The sequence below is a fragment of the Callionymus lyra genome, chromosome 7 (assembly GCF_982586985.1).
Source record: "Callionymus lyra chromosome 7, fCalLyr1.hap1.1, whole genome shotgun sequence".
Taxonomy (NCBI): domain Eukaryota; kingdom Metazoa; phylum Chordata; class Actinopteri; order Syngnathiformes; family Callionymidae; genus Callionymus; species Callionymus lyra.
The window spans coordinates 27,657,575-27,680,983 of NC_141824.1; the positions used below are offsets into that span (position 1 = coordinate 27,657,575).

Genomic DNA, 23,409 nt, shown 5'->3' on the forward strand with positions numbered 1-23,409 from the left:
TTATATTTTTTATTATTAGAAGAAGTAGAAGTAGTACTAGTATTATTGATATTATTAATATAAGTATTTTTTTAATTATTATTATTATTAAACAAGAGCACCAGAAGCACATTTCATGTCTGTTTTATTTTGTATTGTGTATTTAAATTTCTCCTTCTAACAGTACTGACATTTAAGAAAAGATATTGTTGGCCATACTTATCTCAGGCCCTTAAATGGCCCCCAGGTCAGGCTTAAATTATGTTATGATTATAAAAACTTTCTAAAGGGAACATTCAAACCTTCCTAGGAATATCACTTCCTTAACTTGTTTAATTGGTCGTGGTGACATCAATCAATACGTCTGAGACTTCTAGTCAGCCAGGAGGAGCTCGTATAGTGTTTAAAACAGCCCATAGCAGTTTTTATTCTGAGCTAAACGAGTGACAAACGACGTGTTAAGATACAGTTCATTGGCTTGTGGAGAGAAAAAAATGGAGCCACAGGTGACAGAAACGTTGCCTCCATCACCCCCGGCTGGCTGGGAGTTGAAAAATGCTTAAGGATGAAGATTTACAGTGTGAAAGATAAGTACTGTCCCTGAAGAATGTGGAGAAACTCTCATAACTCTGGAAAGATTTTTCCCCAAAAAAATCTTCCTTCAAAGGTATGAAGCGTTCGTTCGGGGTCGCGGCCTCAGCTAGATCCACAATACGAACAAAAAATACTTCTGTCAACTGATTACTTGTTTCCACCCGGTATTCTGCCAGAGGCGATCCAGGTAATGACATAATTATAGGCAATAAAACAATTCAGGAGATTTTATTACATTTTCCCAGAACACATTGAAGAATACGCTTTTGTGTTCGTAATGACAGTCGACTTGACTGTGAATAGGTTATGTTATGTTGATTGTGCTGTGTCTTCTTCAGAACAGGAAAAGAACGCTGTGAACAACATGTTCACACAGAATAACTGAACAAAGCTTCTTTAACACTGTTAACCTGTTTCCATGTGTCCTTTTCCTGTCATGTAATTTGACTAAATTAAGCTATTATTACTATTATTATTATTATTTATGATTCAATTATTATTTGAATGACAACTAGAACAGACACATTTATAATCATGAATGTAAAAAAAAAGCAAGTAGAATAAATACATAACACCAAAATATAAATCTTAAAATATCTATAATAAACATAGTTTTCACATATTCTTTAAAGTGATTGATCCTATCCCAGTTACCTGGGGTGAAAGAAACGAATAAAAAAAAGACACTTTACGCTTTAGGGTATTTCGTAGAAATTAATTTACTAAGGTCAATATATTCATTCACTACTGTCAGACCATTACAGTTCGTCACACATTAATCTTTATTTTGCTAATTTAAACATTTATAGCCTCCATAAGTAACTTTGGAAGTGTGTTTAAGGTGGGGGTTGATTTAGCACTCTTTGTCATGATCTCTTGGTTTCTATTAGCGGGGGTGTCACATGACATGGGAACAGCGAGACACTTGCAGGCCAGAGGCTGTGAGAAGTGGGTCGTAAAACGCCAGAGAAATGCAACAGCGTGATCTCCACACCTCCTGTCAGGCCTCGGTCCGGCCCTGGCCACACACGAGATCTCCCAAATCTGTTACAGGCAGGTACGTCTGTGGCGGGTGTGAAACTACCATGTGTTAATGAAAAAAAGTGTTCAAGAGTTGAAAAGCGATTGTGAGTCAGCAACATTTCTTTTTTTTTTCAAAAGAGGTGGAGGAATGTCCCGGTGTCAGACATCTGGTCCAACACTGCCTTCATGTGGTCTAGAAAAACCCTGCTGCTCCTCTTTCATCTTTCAAACGCCGAGGATTAACGCTGCTGAATTTTAAACCTATTTGTCAGACAACTATTTATACTTTGTTCAAAGAAAAAGACAAAGACAAACATAACCCTGGGCTTGTTCTTTTATCTTCTGTGGTGCGACAATCCATTAGTCAAGTCAACAAAAACACACTTGAATCCTGCTTCAGATGAAGGATAATGATGCCTAAAATTAATTTGAGCATGCATTAGCTTCCTTCCTTCCTTCCTTCCTTCCTTCCTTCCTTCCTTCCTTTCTTTCTTTCTTTCTTTCTTTCTTTCTTTCTTTCTTTCTTTCTTTCTTTCTTTCTTTCTTTCTTTCTTTCTTTCTTTCTTTCTTTCTTTCTTTCTTCCTTCCTTCCTTCCTTCCTTCCTTCCTTCATTCCTTCCTTCCTTCCTTCCTTCCTTCCTTCCTTCCTTCCTTCCTTCCTTCCTTCCTTCCTTCCTTCCTTCCTTCCTTCCTTCCTTCCTTCCCTCCCTCCCTCCCTTCCTCCCTCCCTCCCTCCCTCCCTCCCTTTCTTCCTTCCTTCCTTCCTTCCTTCCTTCCTTCCTTCCTTCCTTCCTTCCTTACCAGTTTGCAGGTGTAGGAGAATATTCCAGCTACTTGGGGTGAGTGATGGGGAGACATCTAAGACAGGTCACCTGAAGTATGATTATTTAGTAATTATTATTTATCTTATCTTAAAGTGAAACCAGAAAACTTACAGATAATTAGGAAAAAAGTATATGATTCTCTAAGTGGACACCCAGGTGCCATAAGCGATTTCTTTGGTCATAGTAAAATGATGTGTTACTTGTTTTAAACCTTGTTAAGACCTAATTTTATTGTCTTTTTTTTGTCATAAAAAAGCTTACTGCTTACTAGCGCCCATGATGTCGCAGTGGGAAGCACGATCGCCTCACAGTAGGAAGGTTGCAGGTTCACTTCCAGGTCCAGAGGGAGCCAACTTGTTAAATGTTCTCCCCAAGTTGTGTGGTTTTGCTCCTGGCAGTCCGGTTTCCTCTCACAGTCCAAAATCATACAGAGATTGATTGGGAACTCTGGGAAATTGTCCATAGGTACAGTATGAGTCTGTGTGTGAATGATTTTGCTACAGACTGGTGTCCTGTCCAGGGTTTCCAATGCCTCTTGCCCGAAGAAACTGGGACCCCCTACAGGAATAAGCAGTGGAACATCAATTGATGGATGGATAATTCTAATTATATAGGTTCTGCCTATAGTTGTAGCTCTAAGTTGAACAGTATGTTTTAAAATTATGACACAATATAAAATATAAAAATATATAAAATAAGAACTTTTTCTTTTGTGAAGTTATAGTTGTTTGTATTCTAGTGACGGTTTGATGAGGCCACGTGATACCTAATCAGTTGTATCATGATCCAGTTTCTTCAGGTTAAAAGGCCACTAGAGGGCACTCTCTGATTTATAATAATTTCCTCTGATCTTCTAATTCAATGAAACCTGACATCAATTTCAAACTTAGAGCTCCATCCAGCAATGTTTTAAAATGTAAAATAATGTATCATAATACGGCTGATGCTGTATCATGAGGCCTCAAAACTACTTAGAACATTTGATCTTTTTTGTGTTTCTATTTTGTCACTTTTACGTATGTTTATATTTTAAGTTTCCCCATCAAGAATATTTTTCTTTTTAGCTTTGGTTGGACGACCCCCTTACAACAGTCACATATAAAATGTGGCCCCATGGGTAATTTAATTGCCTACCGCATAGTTTAATCTAGAAACTAGAAAATTACATATTATTTTGAAGTTTGGTGCTTTTTTCCTTTGACTCTACCAGATGATGAAACTTGTATAACTAAGACGTCCCAATAATTCAAAAAAATATTTTTTTGTTGCTAATGCTTCTGATATTTCCTATCGACCATCCAAGCCGTTTCTGCCGACAGTTAAATAAATTCCAGGTTCCGTATAAACTTCAGCTATTGAGCTACTTTAAGCACATCTGCTAACCCAAACCCCTTTGGTTGGAAATAATAATTAGTACTTTCTTAGTTTGTGAGCTTGTAAACTAATAGAAATGCACAATTTACAAGCATGTTTGTAGTTTTTAGTTTGTTAGCGCTTGTGATTTTAACATTGTTAAAATGATTAAATATGATTGGCAGTTATTGACTGATCTTTGTGAGTTTTCAAAATGTGGCTTTAATCTTGTGTCCTCTTTTCCCCTAAATTGAGCAAATCCTGCAGCGATGCCGTCTTCAACCCCACACAACTCGATGTTCTTGATGCAAAACATGGGCTCGCAGCTAAACACGGTCTTGTGGTGGAAGTGTTGCAAACACGAGCGTCTCATAGGAGATTATTGTGAGGTAATGATGCGTGGAACTGCCACGTCAGCACAAACGGTCACGTTGAAAATCCTGTGACGAATATATATTATATTAAAGTCATCGCTAACATCAGAGCACAAATCTTCCCTCCTCATGTGTGATTCTGTCTCAGCTGCCGCCATGTGGGTCAAATCACCAAAACTGTTCCACGCCTCGGAGAACATGTCTAAGCCCAGAGCGCCATGTAGCTAATATTAATAGCTGGCTGACATTATTTGAGCTTCACATTACTTGAGTTTGTTCAAAGAGCCCATCTTCTCTACATCTCTCTCCTGGATTCTTACAAATCTCTCTCCTGCTCGCGGGTCAATAGCGTGACCAGAATGTGGCAGACACGACACGAGGGAGCCTCGGGCGCGAGGAAGTTTGCCTCTCCTATAATTATCACCTCATCATCCCAGCGAAGGGAAAACAGACGCCTGAGCCCACTTTTGTTTGGGGTGGTGAGCAGCTTTCTGTGGCGGGACGGGAGGATCTGCTGCTGCCCTCAAATGTTGACAAGTATCTCACTGTTCTCCACTCTCGCCCTGGAGCTATGGATGGGCTTCACCTCGCACCTGGACCACACACGTCACCATACCCAGCAGCACATGAAGAGTTTTGCTGAAATTGTTTCAGGGTTTCAAAAATAAAATTCATGTTTAAATAAACCTAGACCTACATACAAGTGGTTTTCAACCAGGTCAAAGACTCATTAGTTTGTAAATCATTTGATTCCAGGCCACAAATGTATTGATTGTTACTGTCTGAAAGGTGTTTTATTTTCAAAAAACGAGGTAACATCAGCCTGAGACTCAAATTACTCAAGACGCTTGTTTCAGTCAAGTTTCTTGGCAAAACGAGTAAAACAGAAATAATATATGGCATTATCTTGTTGCAGTAAACTAGCCAAGGTCTCCTGCTGTTATATTCTGTTTTTAGTGCAACCAATGTGTTGATTTAAGTGTCTTTTAAATATATCTTGGGTGTCTATTGTACTCATCAGTGTGTCTGTTGGTTCAAAACTCTCTTTCAATTTAAATATTTGAATTTACATTTATGAACAATTGTTTTTATGGAGATCTTATTACCATAACCATGCCCACTCTGCTGTGAGTGGTCGAGCATCTGGGTTTGACTGTGCGTCATTAATCCCAGAAGTCTCCACCTCCAAGGGACTCTTTGTATAAACAAAGCGGGCGTGATTACAGCTGGCTGAAGGAGGACTGAAGACCAATATTATGTCATAATGGACTTAATGCTCTCGTAACCTCTCGTCCAATGAGATCTCAGACGGGGAAGACATTTTTTTAATTTCAAAATGATGAGAGACTTGCATCTTGGAGAGGAAGAATTTTGAAATATGTGAGTTTTCATATTTATGCCCTTTATGCAATAACTATATATATTTTAAATAATTGAATTCAATAAGTTTTATAATGAAAGGTTCAATTTGTTTTGAATGACTAATTTAACTGAATCATTTTTATATTGAAAGGTTATATTTCACAAATATATATACAGTATATATATATGTATATTAAGAAAATAATTGTTTTTACAAATAAGGTTTGTATAGCAATTCAAATCTTCAAAAAAATAAAGGCAAAGAGCTATAAAACAAGATGTTTTACTTTGTAGCCCTTTAATATTAAAATTAAATCATGATACAGTCACCAATACCAAAAGTAGTACCAAGCTACTTGATCAGATTTCAGCTAATCATTGTGGCACTGATATATTATACACTACATTATAATATTTTAATTCAATTTTTCAATTAACATTTTCTTTAAACCCCATTATTATAAAAAAAATATTTAGGTTGATTATTAAACATAATAATAAGTGAATGCAAAAGAAAAAAGTTTTTTTAGATAAACGTTGCATTTCATCACAAACACTAGTACAACCACTACTACAACTACTAGTTTGAGGCCAAAAACGATAGCTTGTGGAAATAGCACTTCCGACACATGACATACAGCTTTTTTTGACAGAAATATTGTCTGGGTTGGTTTTGCTATTATCGTCAAAACCACATCATTTGCAACATCAGTCGAGCGTCTCCACCACCTACTCACCTTTAACCCCTCAGATCCCCAACGTTTAGCCACGGTCTATTTCTGTTCTATTCATGGGTAGGTTCCGATCCAGCTGTGTTTCCACTTCTCTTTGCTATAACCTTTTTTCTCATAAATCAATCCGGGCAAGATCGCAGACTTGTAAAAGTGAGGAAAAAACCCACATCACATGCTTTTGATGAGGGGACTGAAACGGATCGGTGGACGTCACCTGCTGTGAATATGAATCTGGGACACAAACTGCAGTAGCTGTGGCGGAAGAGAATATTAAGAAGATGTGCCACTCATGACTCGCTTTTCAAGCCTCACCATCACTCCCTGCCCTTCACCGCCTTTGCTTCCTGACCAAGTGTCCGCGGAGATAATTGTGATTCTTGACTCTTTGTAGCTCAATTAAAGACTGGCTCAACCTCCTGGCCCCAGAAAAAGGTTACAACGAAAAGCTCTCGCTGATCCAAAGCACTCATTATAAGTTTCAACATGCAAACTCTCAGTTTGGCTCATCATGCAACATCAAAACCAAAAGAAGTCTCTCAGGCAATCCATCATGGGTTGTTGTTAATGAAGCATCACTTATGCGCAGTGATAGATCTGTCTTTGGTTCTGATGACAGCGGCTCTGTGGTCCAGACTGTCTGGACTCCATCGAGCCTCTGACCCGAAGCCACAGGATTCAGTTACAGCTTATTACCACTCACGGATTCCACTCGGCTTCACCAAGCTGTGTGTCACGGTCGCCATCTATCGGAGGAACCATGACTGACAAACACAAGCAGTAAATATACAGCATGAAAAACAGTCACCCCCACATTTGGAAATAAACAAGCGAAAAAAAATTAAATTTAGTATAATTAGAAAAATAAATGAATTAAAATGGAAAATTATTTTAACAACTTTTATTTCATTTTTTTTCTGTTTCATTTCCTCTTTTATATTTCAGTTATAGCATTTCAATTTAGGACTCAACTCCTTTGTTGAAGTAGAAAACAGTTCAGGTACTGAGATTGAAAAAGTTGGTGTGAACAGAGGGCAGCTGCAACTTGGAAAAGTACAGATTGACTTGCTGTCCTCTCCTAACAGGCCTTGGAACAATCTAACACTCAGTCTAATAACCGATGGTGTGATAAGTGTCCAGGATAGAAATGTCTCTCTGCATCAACCGCTGGCTACAAGACGGACCTGTGAGAAACTTTTCGGATATCAACACCAGTGTATCATGCCATTAAAAAGAGTTTGGTTGAGGAAAGTCTCGAAATGAATTTTAGAAAAACCTCTGAGAAATAAACGTATTCCAGGTAATAATGTTGAGCATTAAATATGAATTCACATAAAAATAAAATGTAATTGAGGAGCCACTTGGAAGCTAAAGGGGCAAAAATTCCAATCAATAATCTAGACTCAAGAAGATATTTTCTGGTTGTCAACTTGCTCAATTTCTCCTCTAGAGAATAGCACAATCTAAAAGTACAAACTTCACCATAGCAACACACAGCTCTAGCCAGAGGGGAGGACAAGCTCAACATGAAACCAGAAGTAGCTCCACTGAAGTCAATCCGCTGGGATATGTGGGATAAGAAACTGCTGTAATTGAGCATCATATTTCCGAGGATGTTGTAAATCTGATAATCTGGCTCATCCATCAAGGGCGGCCGAGGAGGCGGCCACTAGGCTGAGGTTCCGCTCCGACTCGTCACCACGCATGAGTGTAGAAATGCAGTTTTAATTTGTCAGGAACAGTGCTGTCCATCTGTGAGAAGAAACATGGCAGGAGACATCGTCTGGCAAATTGTTTTAGGAGTGATCTGATGTGAAGAGTCAGGATTTCACAAGGAAGGCTCAAAATAGAAAATCCAAGATATATTATTTATCGCACACGTCTTCACACTCCACATACAGATGATCTAAGTTTGTGTTCTAGTCGCACTTTGAAGGGGGCAGATGAGAGATAGTGAGTCGACGGTGAGCATAAAACGGAGCGTAGCGTCCACACACACACACAGATTTACTCGCGGGTAGCTAATATTAATAGCTGGCTGACATTATCTCCTTTATCGTCCCGCTGCTCTCAAACGCATCACCGCCTATGAGTCGACACCTCCTACTGTATCTATGTAATTGACTGAAATAAACAATCCTTGAGCAGCGTCGCCCACGTTTATCTGCGGATCCTTTTATTTAACACTGGGGTGAAGCTACAGAGGTGCCAGATAACACTGTGGCACCAGGGGAGATTGTATCACAGCACATCCAGATGAAAAAAGGTGTTGTTGTTCACTTCGAAACGTCCAATGCTTAGTTTAGAAGTTAATACCTACAATTGGAATATTACATAAACATAAATTACATAAATTCATCTGTGATTCATCTGTCAAGCGGCCTTCAGATGTACATAAAATCAGGAGCCACAACATTATGACCAGCACTGATGAAGAATAAAACTGTTTTTATTAGTGTAACAGTGATCTTGTCATTTTGGGTTCCATCTTTTGGTTGTGTTCCTTTTAGGCTTTGTATTTCTCCACCAACAAACCCTTTTGATTCACTACAAATAACTTTACCTCAATTTTATAGCCAGATATAAAACGTGTGATTTAATCCAACTGTATTGACTTAATATTTGGATAGAACTTAAAATGGAATAACACTGGAGGTGTAAACATGTAAAAGTAAATGTTATTACATATTTAATGTTGTTCTTTAACACACAATGATTTTATATCAAACTAGCTGTAATTCCTTGGGATTACCCAGGTACGAAAAAACAATTTCCTTACTTAATGTTTATGGTAAATATCCATTGAAATAGGACCTACAGAACTGTACATACTGTTTTATATTTAGACTACATCATGTTTTCTGATGAAAATGTATTCTTCCTCTGTATATTTCTTATTTTAAAGTATCTGACTCCATGGGAAAATCCTTTTCAAACCTACCTTTGGATTTTTATTATGAGTCAATAAAGACTTTTTACAAATATGCACACAAATAGCTCATACCCATAGTTCATCAGGTCACTGAAAAGAGTGAGAGTATTCAGCTCTTGGAGAGCAGTGTAGGCTAGACTGTTGAATAAGATGACAGGTCTGGTTGATCAAGAATCTTCATGAGCGTCTACAGATTCTCTTCAACAACAATCCCTCCATCATTGCAGTCAATGCTGTCTTACGATAACTACAGAAATGACATAGGAAAATTTGTCAACAAAAAGAGGACGACATTTTCCAGGTCCAGCATGAGCTCAGACAAGAGATCAGACTCAGTTGTGTGAGTGGAAACCCATCAAGCCGCTGACCAACCATAATCAGTAGTGTATTTGATGTGTGTTTCTAGTTCTGTACAAAACATGAAACAATTTCCACAGCTAAGCTTATGATTAAGACATGTTTTTATTTACCAGAGAATTCACCAAGCTATGATTACGATCTGCAGAGTTACTGGACCGTATCAAACCACCTAAAACATCAAGGAAATCCGTAGTATTAAAGGGTATAGTTTTACATTTGAAATCAGGGGAAATTTGGTTAAAAAAAAGGAATTATGAAAGAGGGTTTGGGACCTTCTAGACAGGAGAAAAATGTACTGTCCTTGGTAAACATGACTTAGAAGCGTGGATATATATTTAGAATAAAAGCATTTTAGGTCACATTGAGACTACCCACTTGAATCTTTATCAAATCCAACACAGACTTCCAATTAAAAATGTGGCCAATAAAATGCAAATCTATTTCAACTCATTCTGACCTGAAGTCCATTTCACAGCAGAACTTGAAACAGACTGGTTTTTAATTTTAGAGGGGAAATGTACCATCCGGCAACTATCAGCTCTAAATCCTAAGAGCTGTATTTGCGCTTAAGTGTTTTAAAGATTAGAGGAGAATCTGCCCAAATCCATTCAGTGTTGTGGTGAACTGCAAAAACCTCTTTGGAAATCCTCATCGTTCACCCTGAGAGTTGGCACTGATTCTGTTTGGCTGCACTTGCTGGTGCCAAGATGAGAAATAAATTGTTATTGAAACCGAAACTCCCCATAGAAACTTTTTGGCAAAGCGATAAAAAGTTTCAGTATAGCTTTTGTGTTTTGTTTTTTATTGATTTGAGTTCATCACATGTTAAATGAGTGTTTGTTTTAGATTGTATTATGTTTGTAAAAGTCAAGATGCATATAATCTGATTTTACAATTAAAAATGCTCATAACGGGGCATTAAAAATGCTCCATATAATCGTTTATGATCACTAAACCTTTTGATTTAATTTCCTGCTTATATAAGGCACAGTTATGAGGCGGCTTCTAACCTATACCACCTCATGGGCCAAAAGGTTCTCCTCCTGAGGCCTCTATATTTGCTAGTGTGTCCCTTTTCTTTAGTACTCTGGTCAAATCAGGGCAGAATGTGCTGAAAAACTGTAATCCACTTATATTTTTAAATGCGCAAGCAATTTTTTCGCAGTCAGTGTTCACTACTGGTGCTAATTTGTTTAGCATTAGATGCTCTATTTAATGTTTATACTTGCCACAGAATGTTTCTGCTGGTTACATAATACCCTGTACCCAACACCAACTTGCCAAGGGCACATTTTCACACCCCAACCGTGCATCTGCTAGAGATATCTAAGACAATTCATATTTTCAAGATAAGCAGACTTTAATGAATTAGCAATATCATCTAAACGGGAAAATCTAGAAAGCCTTATTTCCACTGCTGCTTTCCTGGTTTCCTCCACATCCTCTTTTCGCTTCACAAAAATCATTTATAATAATAGAATTTTACCATTACTTTAACCCCTTACCTCTACCTTAGTATACTAGTTCAAGAGCAGGGTTAGTTTCACAGAATATCAATCAGCATCCAAATGGCATTTGCAATTTGTTATACAATGGCACCAAAAGTATAATCATGTTCAGTGAGGCCATTAGGAGACACTTTAGTTGAGTTTGAAGTAGGTTTGAAGCACAGGTATGGAGTTGTATCCAGAACAACTGAGGTTTCGAAGACCAAGAGTGTGCTACCAGAAAAGTACAGATTGACTTGCTTTCCTCTCCTAACAGGCCTTGGAACAATCTAACACTCAGTCTAATAACTGATGGTGTGATAAGTGTCCAGGATACTACATTAAATAAAACTGTTTGGTCCACATGGATGTTAGAACACAGCGTCATTGCAGGAGCAGCATCAAACAGCAAAGCTCTTTAGATTCATATCTCTTCTAGCTCATTAAAAGTTTATACTTACAGCAACTTTGAAGAGCGAATCAAAAATCAAGTCACAAAAGCGTTAAGTGCCAAAACTAATCAGAGAGAACGGGTGAACTAAGAAGAAAGTTCCATCCATAAGAGTGTCAGACTTGGAAAGAAGAGGTGTTCTCCGAGGACACGAGTCTTCAAGAGGCTCTTGGAGCGACAGTTGTAATTGGGAACTGCCTACGCAGTCGTGAAATGAAAAAGTCAGTTGAGGCAGATCCAAGTATAGCATGTCAAAACCCAAGTGAAGAGGACTAAGTAGAGAGCCTTGGGGGACCCCTGTGGGGAGGTAATTGGACGTGGATTTCTGAGCTGTTTCGTGAGATAACCAAAAGCAAATTATGCCAAGTTGCAGTGATTCATGAATTTGTTTGGAACTTAGAATTATAGAGAACGTTTTACGTATGGTTCGCTGCGTGGGCACCCAAGAAAACCCTCTCTGAAGACTACTCTTCTTGGGAAATAGAATGAAATATGACGGACCGTATTATGAGATGATGACATGACTTTGTACCTGATCTCCTTAACGCACCACGTCCGTCTTGCTAGATTCTTATAGAAAACCATCCATGAGTTACGCTCTGGAGACACTATTAAGCATATTACGAATGTTTCTATTGCACTTTGTTTTCAAAATCTGGAAAGTGACCTGAATCCTAAACAAATGTAGTCTTTTCAACACCTCACATTGTGAAATATTAATTTATATAACCGTAAGACCTTTTTTTTATCAAACTATCAGGTTTCGAGTGAAAACTGCAACAGAGTCTGATTATATTCCATGAACACTTTGAGGATTCTACTAAGGGAGATAGTTCGAAGCGCATTATTTCATTTCTTTAGAAAAACTCAGATTGTTTTTGAAAAATAAAATGTTATCGAAACATAGTAAACATTTTCCCCAAAAACCACTAATGGATAATTCTATGTTAATGTTGACCTTGGTCACGATCGATATTCTCTTTGAATAGTTAATGATTTGTAATTAACATGTGTCAGGAAGGTTCGCCTGCAGCCTTAATTGAAATAAAGAGTAGAATTCTAATGATTTCACAAGTTTAGTTGAAGTTGTTTCCTTGCCAAGAAATACAAAAATTAGTAAATATGAGACGTTAATGTGCCCTGGAAATAGATGAACAGAGAAAAGCTGATATGAAAAGATAGCTGGAGAGCTGAAGAGTCTTAAAACTGCACGAGATATCACTTTCATGTCATCCAGAGAGTCGTCTCCTTGGGAGGGCACCAGCTTCTCCGTCCAATTCCAGTCATTTAATCTTGGAACAGTATCAAGATAGCGATCTCCCTTTAACCTCCACAAAAGGGGACGGACACAAAGGGACACACTCCCCACTTCATCACTCAGCATCAGTCTGGAGCGGCATGCCAAACAATCCCATTAGCCAACAGCCAAAAGCCCAGGGACGGCAGCAGCAGCAGAAGCGTCCCGAATCAAAAACCGCAGCTCTCTGCTCATTTGAAGATCCGCCCCCCCACTCCGCCCAGCATCCATGCACTCATGTGTCAGCATATCTAATGAACACACTCAAGCAACACTCAGCTTTTACCGGGGAAATAGGCAGGAGCATCAGTCTGAGAAGCTTTTCACAACTCAACACTGATCAATTAATGACTAGGAACGACCAGCACAGACGAATATTAGAGTGATCGTGAGACGCAGAGGAAACAATGAAATCTCTGGATTGCAACATGAAACAAGGTCGATGGATACGAGGCACAGACTTCCTCGTAGATTTGAATTCCATCAAAGAGTGGCGGTGCGTGTGAAGGCTGCTCATAAAATAATCATTTGACTTCTGCACCCAGGTTAATCGAGAGAAAGGTGACGATAAAACTGGTTCACTTGATGGCATGTTTTCATGTTCACATGATTCAAGCAAAAAACCTCATCATCTATGCTTTTTGAAGAACTTTCTGTTTGAGAGCTCGCTCTAGGTTTTTATTAGTTTAATGTAGAACACTGCTGCTGCACCACTCCCACAGATTTCCCTGCCAGAATTATGTAAGTCAAATGTGAGTATTAATACTTGCACCCTTCTTTTAATTCTCCAGTTGAAATTCATCTAAAATAAACTCTTTATTTCCCTCAACAGTTTCAACAGAGTGCAGGTTTAATAACTGAGCTACAGTCATCCCTTTTATTTTGTGAGGGATTATGTTCCAGAATGAAGTTGGGAAGTTTATAATTCATGTTTTACGTTTTTTAAACCCTTACCATAGTAAACTCTTTAATGATAAGAATCTTCCTAGCATGGAATGCAAGAACACCAAGGCATATACATTTAAGCTGTTATTGTTGGACTTAAAACAAATAAACAAATGCCATAAAGAGATGAAAATAAATGCAGGGAGAACTAACCATATCTTGATGACCTGACTAGATGCTATATGCTAAGTTGGTGCCTCAGTGACACTTTTTAACAAGTATTTTAGCACCCACAATTCTGCAGAGTAGACCCTGCTTCATCAATCACCCAAAACTGTAAGGGATAAGAAAATGTTTATTGGTCAATTATATGATAAAAGTCCATGAAAATTGTCCAGCAATAAACCTGTTTATGATTTTAAAGTATCTTGAAAATGTTTATTGGCTTATTATTTATTGGACATGATACAAGATGTATATGTTGTAGAAAAGGCTGTGTCTTTATAATATTAGAGAAGGCATTGTCTGCTATTGAGGTTTCATAAAACCGCAAACTGAACACTTTTTGGCTTTCATATTGAACAATAAAAGGTTTATTCCCAAAGTATGAAGAACCCAAGTGAAACATATAAGATCCTAAAAAACATTTGGACAAGTAGAAAACAATAATTATAGCTTTATAACAAACTATTAAGCCAAAAATGTATGTGGAATCTAAAGTCCAACCAATTGTCCCTAGTCCTTACTTTGCACATTCAAAATAAAGATGATATATCATTTCATATTGAAGAGTTTTATTTACTTTTTTATTCTTCTAAATAGCATTCATTTTGCTCAAGCCAAATCATACCAAAGGCTAATATGTCATTGATTTAGATTAATTTCTGTCATAGTTGACTCTTTGCTTTTATTAAACAATATGTTGCATCTCTGGGTTACTTTACATTTGTGTTTGTTGTATTTGTATTATTTGTTTTAACAATAAGAGCTATCATCAAACATTTTATCTATTCAATTTAATTCATATTTATCTTGAGTTCGACACTAAGGAAATTCTCTACTACTTCTTTCTGCATATATTTTGCTACATTTTCTTAAAAGGCAACTTGTCATAGTACTATCTATGTCATGCTTTGGTATCTTTATTTATTAATTAAGGTTGTTTTTTCAAAAGTCAGTGAATATGTTTCTTTAAACTTTGTGAATGTATAAAGGCAGTAGAAACCCATCTTCACAGAAAAAAGAAAAAAGGAAAAAATGAAGAAACTTTCCCTCCGAAAAAAATCTGTGGTCTTGATGCTATCGTTTCATTTTTGTTGGTTTTTATCAAAATATGACAGCTTAAAAATCAGTTGACTGTTAAGTTTTAGAACTCAAGTTTATGATTGTTCATTTATGCAAAGAGGAACGAGTTTAGTGCCTAGGGGGACCCCTGAGGAGATCAAACAACTCCTTCTTCTGACATTGCACAAAAAAAGTTTATAACTCTACATGGATCGCTGATACACAACTTTAATCCAAAAGACTGTCACAGAGAAATACACTCCGGCGGCAGGTTAATGAGGGTTTTTTTAGCCTCTCGCAGGTTCAGGGATGGAAACACAGCTGAGACGTGCAGGTGGGTACTCACGGCTCCTGTCACCTTTCCACCTCCAGCTCCCCTTATACTTGACCGTGCTGTCCCCTGGCACACAAGCTCCGCTCAGCACCTCTGTCAGCAGAACCAGCAGCAGCAGAGGCATCCGCTCGCCGGCCATGCTGCACTCTAAAGCTCGGGTGGCGGCAAAGCTCTGAGCCATGGAGGTCCGTCACACAGCTGTGTGAAGATGTTCAAAACAACAGCAAGTCCCCCTCCTCTGTCACCATGGGGAAGCCCAGCAAGGGTCACTCACTCATAACAGAGCCCCTCTTTCCTCTGGGGGACTGGGTCAACCCCCCCTGAAGGAAGTGGAGTCAGAGATTGAGTGTAACATTGATAGGCAGACCTGGTTGTCCCACAGTTCAGCAGTAGTAAGGTTAGAAATCCTCCTCAAAGGTCCTAAAGTTCTCTTTTGTGAAACATCCAAGAGTCAGCAGCCGTGAAGTGTGTCCGGCAGCGCATTATTGTCCTCCCCTCCTCTCCGCTCGTCAGCCCATCGCAGCAAACACGATATGAAAGTCAGGAATAAATCACAGAGATAGTTCTCCACAGTGCAGCCTTGACTTTGAGCGCATCTGAGCAAGTGAGCGAGAGAACGGCGCGGTGGTTGGAGGGGAGGAGGGGAGGTAGAGAGGGAGACTTGCACGAGTGGGTGAGAGAGACAAGAAGCAATTTGTCAAGTGTGACGAGCCTCTTGGTCTTTTTTGCACGGTTACGATGCTCATTCATGAACTGTAATGTTTGTCGTCACTAACAAGCTGGATCTGAGGGGTTGTTTCAGCGGCAGGTAAACAGATCAGGCGTCCTGCCCTGCCAGCATGTGTACAGACATGCACACGGACCAGTTTGACAGCTGTGAGAGTGAACATATAATTGTCTATGACAATGATGCTCATGGAAGTGTAACTGCTTTTCAGATGACAGGAGGGGTTGTCAACACGATGAAGGTTCCCACACAGAGCAATGGGAAGCGTCACATCTACAGCTCCTGGATGTTGCGGTTGTTGTTGCTGTAATTGCTGTCTTGATTCCTGTCGTCATCCAGATGATTGCAGTTCTCATCACTGTTGTGCTATTTTGGCCACAGTTGACGTCTGACAACAATTGGTCTGTATCCCTTATTTCTTCTGCTTGAAGTGTTGCTTCTGTTTCAGGGAAAAATGTGGCTATGCTGGATTCTATGCCTCTGTTTGATCATTATGATCCAATTTTTAGTGTTTTAATTGTGTTTTTATTGTGGTATTAATCTCATCTCAATGCAACCTTTACACTCTCCAACATTTTTTTGGCCCATAATTTGGATTGAGTTTTACATTTTGGCCACATGCCTGATTTAATTTTTAATAATGTGATTGTCCTCATTGTCACGATAGCATATCTTTGTTGTCAGTGTGTTTTTCTGTTGTTGTTGCTGTCCACGGAGATTAGGAGTGGGTAATTACATTTCCTAGAGAGCCACAAAACATACTGTGACCGTTGGTAATCTTTTAAGTAAGGCTGATGTAATGAAATGTATTATTTAATTTTGCACATCTCTACAATTTGTCAAGCTTTAAGTCTTAAATAACTTTAAACAAGACATCTCATATGCCTTTGAGTCTGCAATGGGTTCTCCTCTCGGTTGCCTGGAACACTTGGGTTAGACGCTCGGATATACTTTCTTTCTCAACATGGAATATAAGGTGTTGTGTTTTCAGTCTCTCCCTGATGTTTTCAGCCGCTGAAATTTGTAAGGTAGTCGGTGATCTACAGCAATTTCAGCTTCATTTGTGACTGCTAGTACTTGTCGATCTCCCTCACTCGAACATGAACACGATCACAAGATAACACCTGAGGAAAGAGCTTATCTTGGCAACTGTTTGAGTGAAAACAGAGGATAATATTCACCCAGTATCAGGTTTTGACAGGTTGATGAGGCCTCATGATACAGCATCAACTGTATCCCCAAACATTATAATATATTTTGAAAGGCCACTAAAGGGCACTAAATTTGGCAAGGTTTGTTGATGCTGTATCATGAAGTCTCCTCAACCCTACACTGGTCACAGCTGTTATCGCTGAGATCATTATGTGTTTTATTGTTGTTTATTCATGTCGTTATTTCCTGGAAATATGAAGCCACCAATCAACAGAATTGCTTTTACAAGTGTTAAATTAACTGCCATTTCTTTAATAAACTCGACAACCCATAACAATGATGTACACGAGTCATGAACGCTGGGTACATCATTACGAGAAGAGTCTGAGTTTTATTTCTTGTTCTTAGGCCAGAGGACACTTATTTTGGGGGTGATTATGAGGGGCTGATAAAATGTCCTGCATGAAAGTATATCAAAGACTCACACACAGATAAAAAATAAGTTTAGGTTCATGTTAACAATACTTGTTTCCTCCGGTGGTGCGAGCTGTGAGGAGGCAGGTGAGCGCAGGTTAACGTGGGGAAACTGAATGCGTCAGCAGCTCCCCTCAAACCCCCCCCAGCAGCCAATCTCCTGCATTCGACCTTCAGCAGTGTGACTCTAAATATAGTTTCAGGTCCATATATGCTCTCCATTCGCAATTAATACATGAAGTATATCTGTTCTCTTCTTAATGTCCTCTCTCTTAGCTGTAACCATGGTAACAGATCAAACTGGCTCGATCCACTGAGGCTGCACAATTTTCTTGGATGTAAGATGAAAAACTAATTATTATTACTTTACTATTAACAGAAGACGGACGAACGGTTTTTGAGGAAGTCAATTTGATGGGACAGAAAATTTTAAATGATAAGGAAACAGCAATTGCGACACAGGTATAGGAATTCAGAATGTATTAGTGACTAGATATATGTTTGAATTAAGTATATTCATAATAAAAATAAACAAAACTTGAAATATCTATAACACGCTTTAAAAAATAAATGTGTATTGTTCACAAAACAGAAAAAATTAAAGTATTTTAAATTTTGATAAAATAATAATAAATGAGGACATTAAATATAATATAGATAAATACATGAATAAATTATAAATAAATGGGAAACTTATACTTTCAACTTTTTAATAATGTTCTTAACCTTTGCGTTATCTCAGAGTCAAGGTGACCCTAAGGCCCGAAAACAATTGTTAATTGTTTTATTCCTTGTGTTACTTTTGGATTAAGATGAACAACCTACCTGGCCTCGGGCCTTCGGGTCACCTTGACCCTGATAAATACAAGGGTTAAAACATTTACATCTTATACATATCGTGTCAATTAATTTAGTAATATGTAAGTTGATTTTAATTAACATTAATCTGTGATGCAAGGAACCGATTGACTGTGAAATAAACACATAATATCTTATGGGAGGAAATCAGAGCTCACACAGGAAACAACAATAGTTGAAGAAACAGTCCAAAATGATCCTGATTAACAGTTTAGAGGTGATTGTCTTTATTGCCCTGTAGGAAGTTGAGCTTTTGTATACGTACTTGACATGGAAAGGTTGTGTTGGTTGTGTTGGGCATCATCGCCTCTGTTTGTTCGCCATGTAATCCCGGTGAAGTGGTCGTCTGACAACGTGCAGCTCTAATTAATTGTCGCACATTAGTCACTGATTAAAACGCCTCCCTAATGAATCGGCGGCAGAATAATTACGAGGGGCGCCGGGGTCGAGTCACCTCGACCCCCGAGGACACCAATCTAACACTGCTGCTTCTTGGGAAATGTCATTGTTAATGTCAAGTGCTCCGAGAGGAGAACAATGTGATGCTAATTACATGCAGAAGGAATGAGCGGAATAACAAGTAGCGACGGACATTTACACACTTTAAACAAGTGTTGAAACAACTCACGGAAGCATTTGTTGAACTCACGCCGTATGTTCTATATACATGAGGATTTAGAAGTTATCTTTCTTAAACTCTTTGCTAGCCATCTGTAAAAGATTAATTCACCGTAAAATTAAAGATAAAAGTGTTTTATTATCACCATAAGAAGAGGTTTGCGATCTCAAAACTCCTCCACTGAGTGGAACATGTATTCTACTTTTTTGCCCTTCATTTATTTCATCCATATTCATCTGTTTATGAATGAATCAATGCACCCAATGGAAGCAGCTCTCTGTCCACAAAGAGTGACAAATTCCTAATTTGGAACATAACCGACAATTTGTATTAAATATTGAGTAATAAAATTGAACATATTTAAATATAAAACACAATTTACAAGACCTACAATATTTTTGTACAACTGAATTATTAGATAAAAATATAAAACATTTAACTTCTACTTTTATAAGCAATTGTTTCTACAAGCAAGACTATACTATTTCTCAGATGCAGTTATAAATACAAATGGTTTTCAACCCGTACTTAAGGGACATTTCAAAAATAGTCTTTACATTAAACATGCTATCATAGCTAATGAAAAAAAACAAACGTATGTATCAAAGTCACTACAGAAGTTTGATCCAACAATGAAAGAAGTTCTGCTGAGAATAATTGTGATTCATGTTGAACATTAGTTCAAAAGGAAATGTTTTACAGGTATTATTTAAGAAGTGGAAGTAAAACTTTGCCAGAATGATCCCTCGTCTGCTGGCATCAGGGAAATAATGTTCTTATTTTATCTCTATTTGCAAACAAGGTTGACTGACGGCTCTTTGAATGCACAAATATCAGAAGTTCACAGAGTGTGAAGAGACTTGAGAATAAAGCAGAAGAATACGTGTCAAAATCCCCGGAATAAAACACATCAAATCACTTTCAGCCTTTGAATCACATCAGGTTCAGTTACAAGTTTATCTACTGGTAGAAATTATTAAGTTACAGATTTGGATCCTTAAGACGTGTCAGCTTAATGTACGAGTAGTCATGGAGACACAAGGTTTGATTATTGTACAATCAATGGCAACGCTGGTTGGATGTCCAGTCAATGTTAGAGCAAAATATTGTGAGTTCATGAGTTAGGAAAGAATGAAGCATGAGCTCAACATAGAGACTCTGTTGGTTTCTCATGGTGGAAAAAAAAACGCTGAGCCAAAAGACAAAGCTCTCAATTTCTAGTCACCAGTGGTCACAAGCTTTGGGTAGTGCCCGAGGGAACAAGATCAGAGACAGAAGCAGAGGACATTTCATTTTAGAGGGTCTAGTCTGGCTCATGCATCTGTCAGGATGTCTCACTGTCACTCTGGCAGAGGAAAGTCTGAGCCTTTTCCACAAGCCAAACTGGAAAAGACAATGAATTTATTTTCTATTTAATTTGAGTTCAACTATCAGAGCAACCGGACGTCCCAGATTAAAGCTGCAGCAGATCATGTAAGTCTACAACACACCGTCTGGTCTGGATCACTGTGGCAGCTCTGCTGATGTTTCAGGTACATTTACAGCAGGTTGCCATGAAAAGCCTGCTAAGCTTTGAGTCACTACATTTCTATTCTTGCTTCTGAAGGCTGCCCACATATTTCTCCGACACACAACTGGAGGTAGAATTCCAGGAACATATCTTTGCCAGCATCAAATCTTACACATCAGGGAGACGCTGTCGTCCCGTTCATACAAACTGGGCTTCTGATCCCTGCTGCTTGAATATGTTCGACACAGTTAGACCTGAACAGTCACATACACATTTGTACTGTAATCTCTCTCACACAGACATATACTCCCTCTGACACACACACACATACCTGTATATTCTCGTACAAATATACAATCACCTCACAATTCTCTTGCACACATGTATACGTTCTGTTGCACAAATATATACATTCTCTCGCAGACACAAATATATGTTTACCTCAAACGGATACATATTATGTTGGAAACATATATATGCATTCTCTTGCACACATAAATGCATTATCTCTACAACATATATACCTTCTCTCACACACATATTTATATACATTATTTTGCATACATATATTTATTCTCTTGCACACATATGTACATTTTCTTGCACACATGTTTATACATTCTCTTGCATACATATATGCATTCTCTCACACACATATTTATATACATTCTCTTGCAAAAAACATATTTATTCTCTTGCACACATATCTACATTTTCTTGCACACATGTTTATACATTCTCTTGCATACATATATACCTTCTCTCACACACATATTTATATACATTCTCTTGCAAAAAACATATTTATTCTCTTGCACACATATGTACATTTTCTTGCACACATGTTTATACATTCTCTTGCATACATATATGCATTCTCTTGCATGTATTAATGCTCTCGCACACATATATACATTCTCTTGCATATATATGCTTTCTCTCACACACATATTTATATACATTCTCTTGCATACATATATGCGTTCTCTTGCATATATTAATTCTCTCGCACACATATATACATTCTCTTGCAAACATATATACATTCTCTTGCATATATTAATTCTCTCGCACACATATATACATTCTCTTGCAAACATATATACATTCTCTTGCATATATTAATTCTCTCGCACACATATATACATTCTCTTGCAGACATATATACATTCTCTTGCATATATTAATTCTCTCGCACACATATATATACATTCTCTTGCATACATATATGAATTCTCTCAAGACACTTTGTCCCTCGCACAGACATGTACTTACACCAGGAATTTTGTTTGAAAATCTGTGTATAGAAAGAAAAATAAATACCAATGATAATCATTTTGACGATTCTAACACCTCAAAAACAACCATCATTCCACAGTTTCACGTCTAACATCTGCTCCATGCTACACCTGCAGACTTGTAGCACCCTGCCTGAGAATGAAGTGCTCTCCCTGCAATCCTCCATCCTCAGATCAAATGACTGCCCTGGAGACCAGGCAGCTCCAAAATGCTTATACGCAGAAAAGTATTAAAATGCTTAGTATTATATTCCCACACGAACGGTTTAGTGGAGCAACAGCCAGACATATGCTCTCTCTAAGTGGAAATAGCAGATTAATATCGTTGAGAAAAGCTGCAGGCTGAACTAGAGAATGATGTTTCCACATTAATTCTGAGGGCTGTAATGAGTTCCTACAACAATGTTCGCACTTGAGCAAGATTGTCACTTGTGCAGAATCAACAATTTAACAAAGTCTTGTTTCAACATTTTACTGGGTTTTAAATGCTACGTTTACCACTGCTCACTTGAACAAGTGACTGATTTGATTTAATTTAATTTGAACATGAGTGTTTGTGGTTAGCATTTTAAAACACTCATAACAGATACTCATTTTTTATTTAGAATAAATCAGTGAATAATGTATACTGGTGTTTATTAACATCTCTGTGTTAGCCATTCATAATTTACAGAGCACTATTAGATTCAGACACTGAACTCTATGATTTTCTCACACTCCCTAGTGTTTGTAAACTGAAAGTGTGTCGTGACGGCAGTAAATCTGGTGATTTAGACATGCAGGAGAAGGACAAACGCTTTGATGGCACACAGCCTGGATCGCAGCAAGAGACTTCCTAGGGCCCCTGGCACCCACTTTTTTATGCTTCATGGGCACCATTACTCAAACAGAAAGACAGATGTAGAGGTTACCTGCAGGACATCTGATGAAAGCTCTGACAAGGGACATCTAGTGGTGCGATCTCAGACGTAAACACATTTTTCTTAACTAATTTGTTTTAATATACAATATGACGGCGATGCAAAGTGCGGAACCTCGTGCAGTTCTTTAATTGTGTTTATGCAGCCCTTGTTATGACAAACTATATGAATGATCATCCAAGAAAGTTTATATTATTATATATTTTTTACTATTCTATCATTTCCTAAATTTAAACTAAATTTAACTAGTAAATGTTATGTTATTCATCATTATTGTACACATCGCATCTCTCCAAGATATCCACGCACCTACTAATTCATTAAAAACAATAGCACCGTTACGGTACACACTTCCACAGAGGACCTCATTTAGCATTGGAACAGCGTAGAGAAAATCTCTAATAAGTTTCTTCAAACAATGTTACATGACCAATATCATAAATTTCCTAGATTTGTTTATTAACTGCTTCAATTAAATGCTGGCTGTTCCAGTTTTTAATTAGTTCTGGATGCAGCTGGGAAGCGGTGAGAAGCCATACACATGAAAGACTAAACTTTCAAAACCTTCCTGTATTCACAAC

The 23,409-nt window shown here is 38.0% G+C and overlaps 1 protein-coding gene across 3 annotated transcripts in view; it reads right to left on the reverse strand.

Annotated features, from left to right (window-relative positions):
• The window catches only part of robo1 (roundabout, axon guidance receptor, homolog 1 (Drosophila)), a 255,460-nt gene that overhangs the window by 169,949 nt on the left and 62,102 nt on the right, over positions 1 to 23,409 (reverse strand). Inside the window, exon 1 of one of the 3 annotated variants that reach the window (XM_087795570.1) lies at positions 15,283 to 15,619. The exons of the other annotated variants lie outside the window; for them this stretch is intronic. Within the exon in view, the coding sequence (XP_087651696.1) occupies positions 15,283 to 15,451 (169 nt within the window). The 5' untranslated portion in view covers positions 15,452 to 15,619. Of the gene's footprint in view, positions 1 to 15,282; positions 15,620 to 23,409 lie in introns of those variants that run through there. 3 annotated transcript variants of the gene reach the window in all.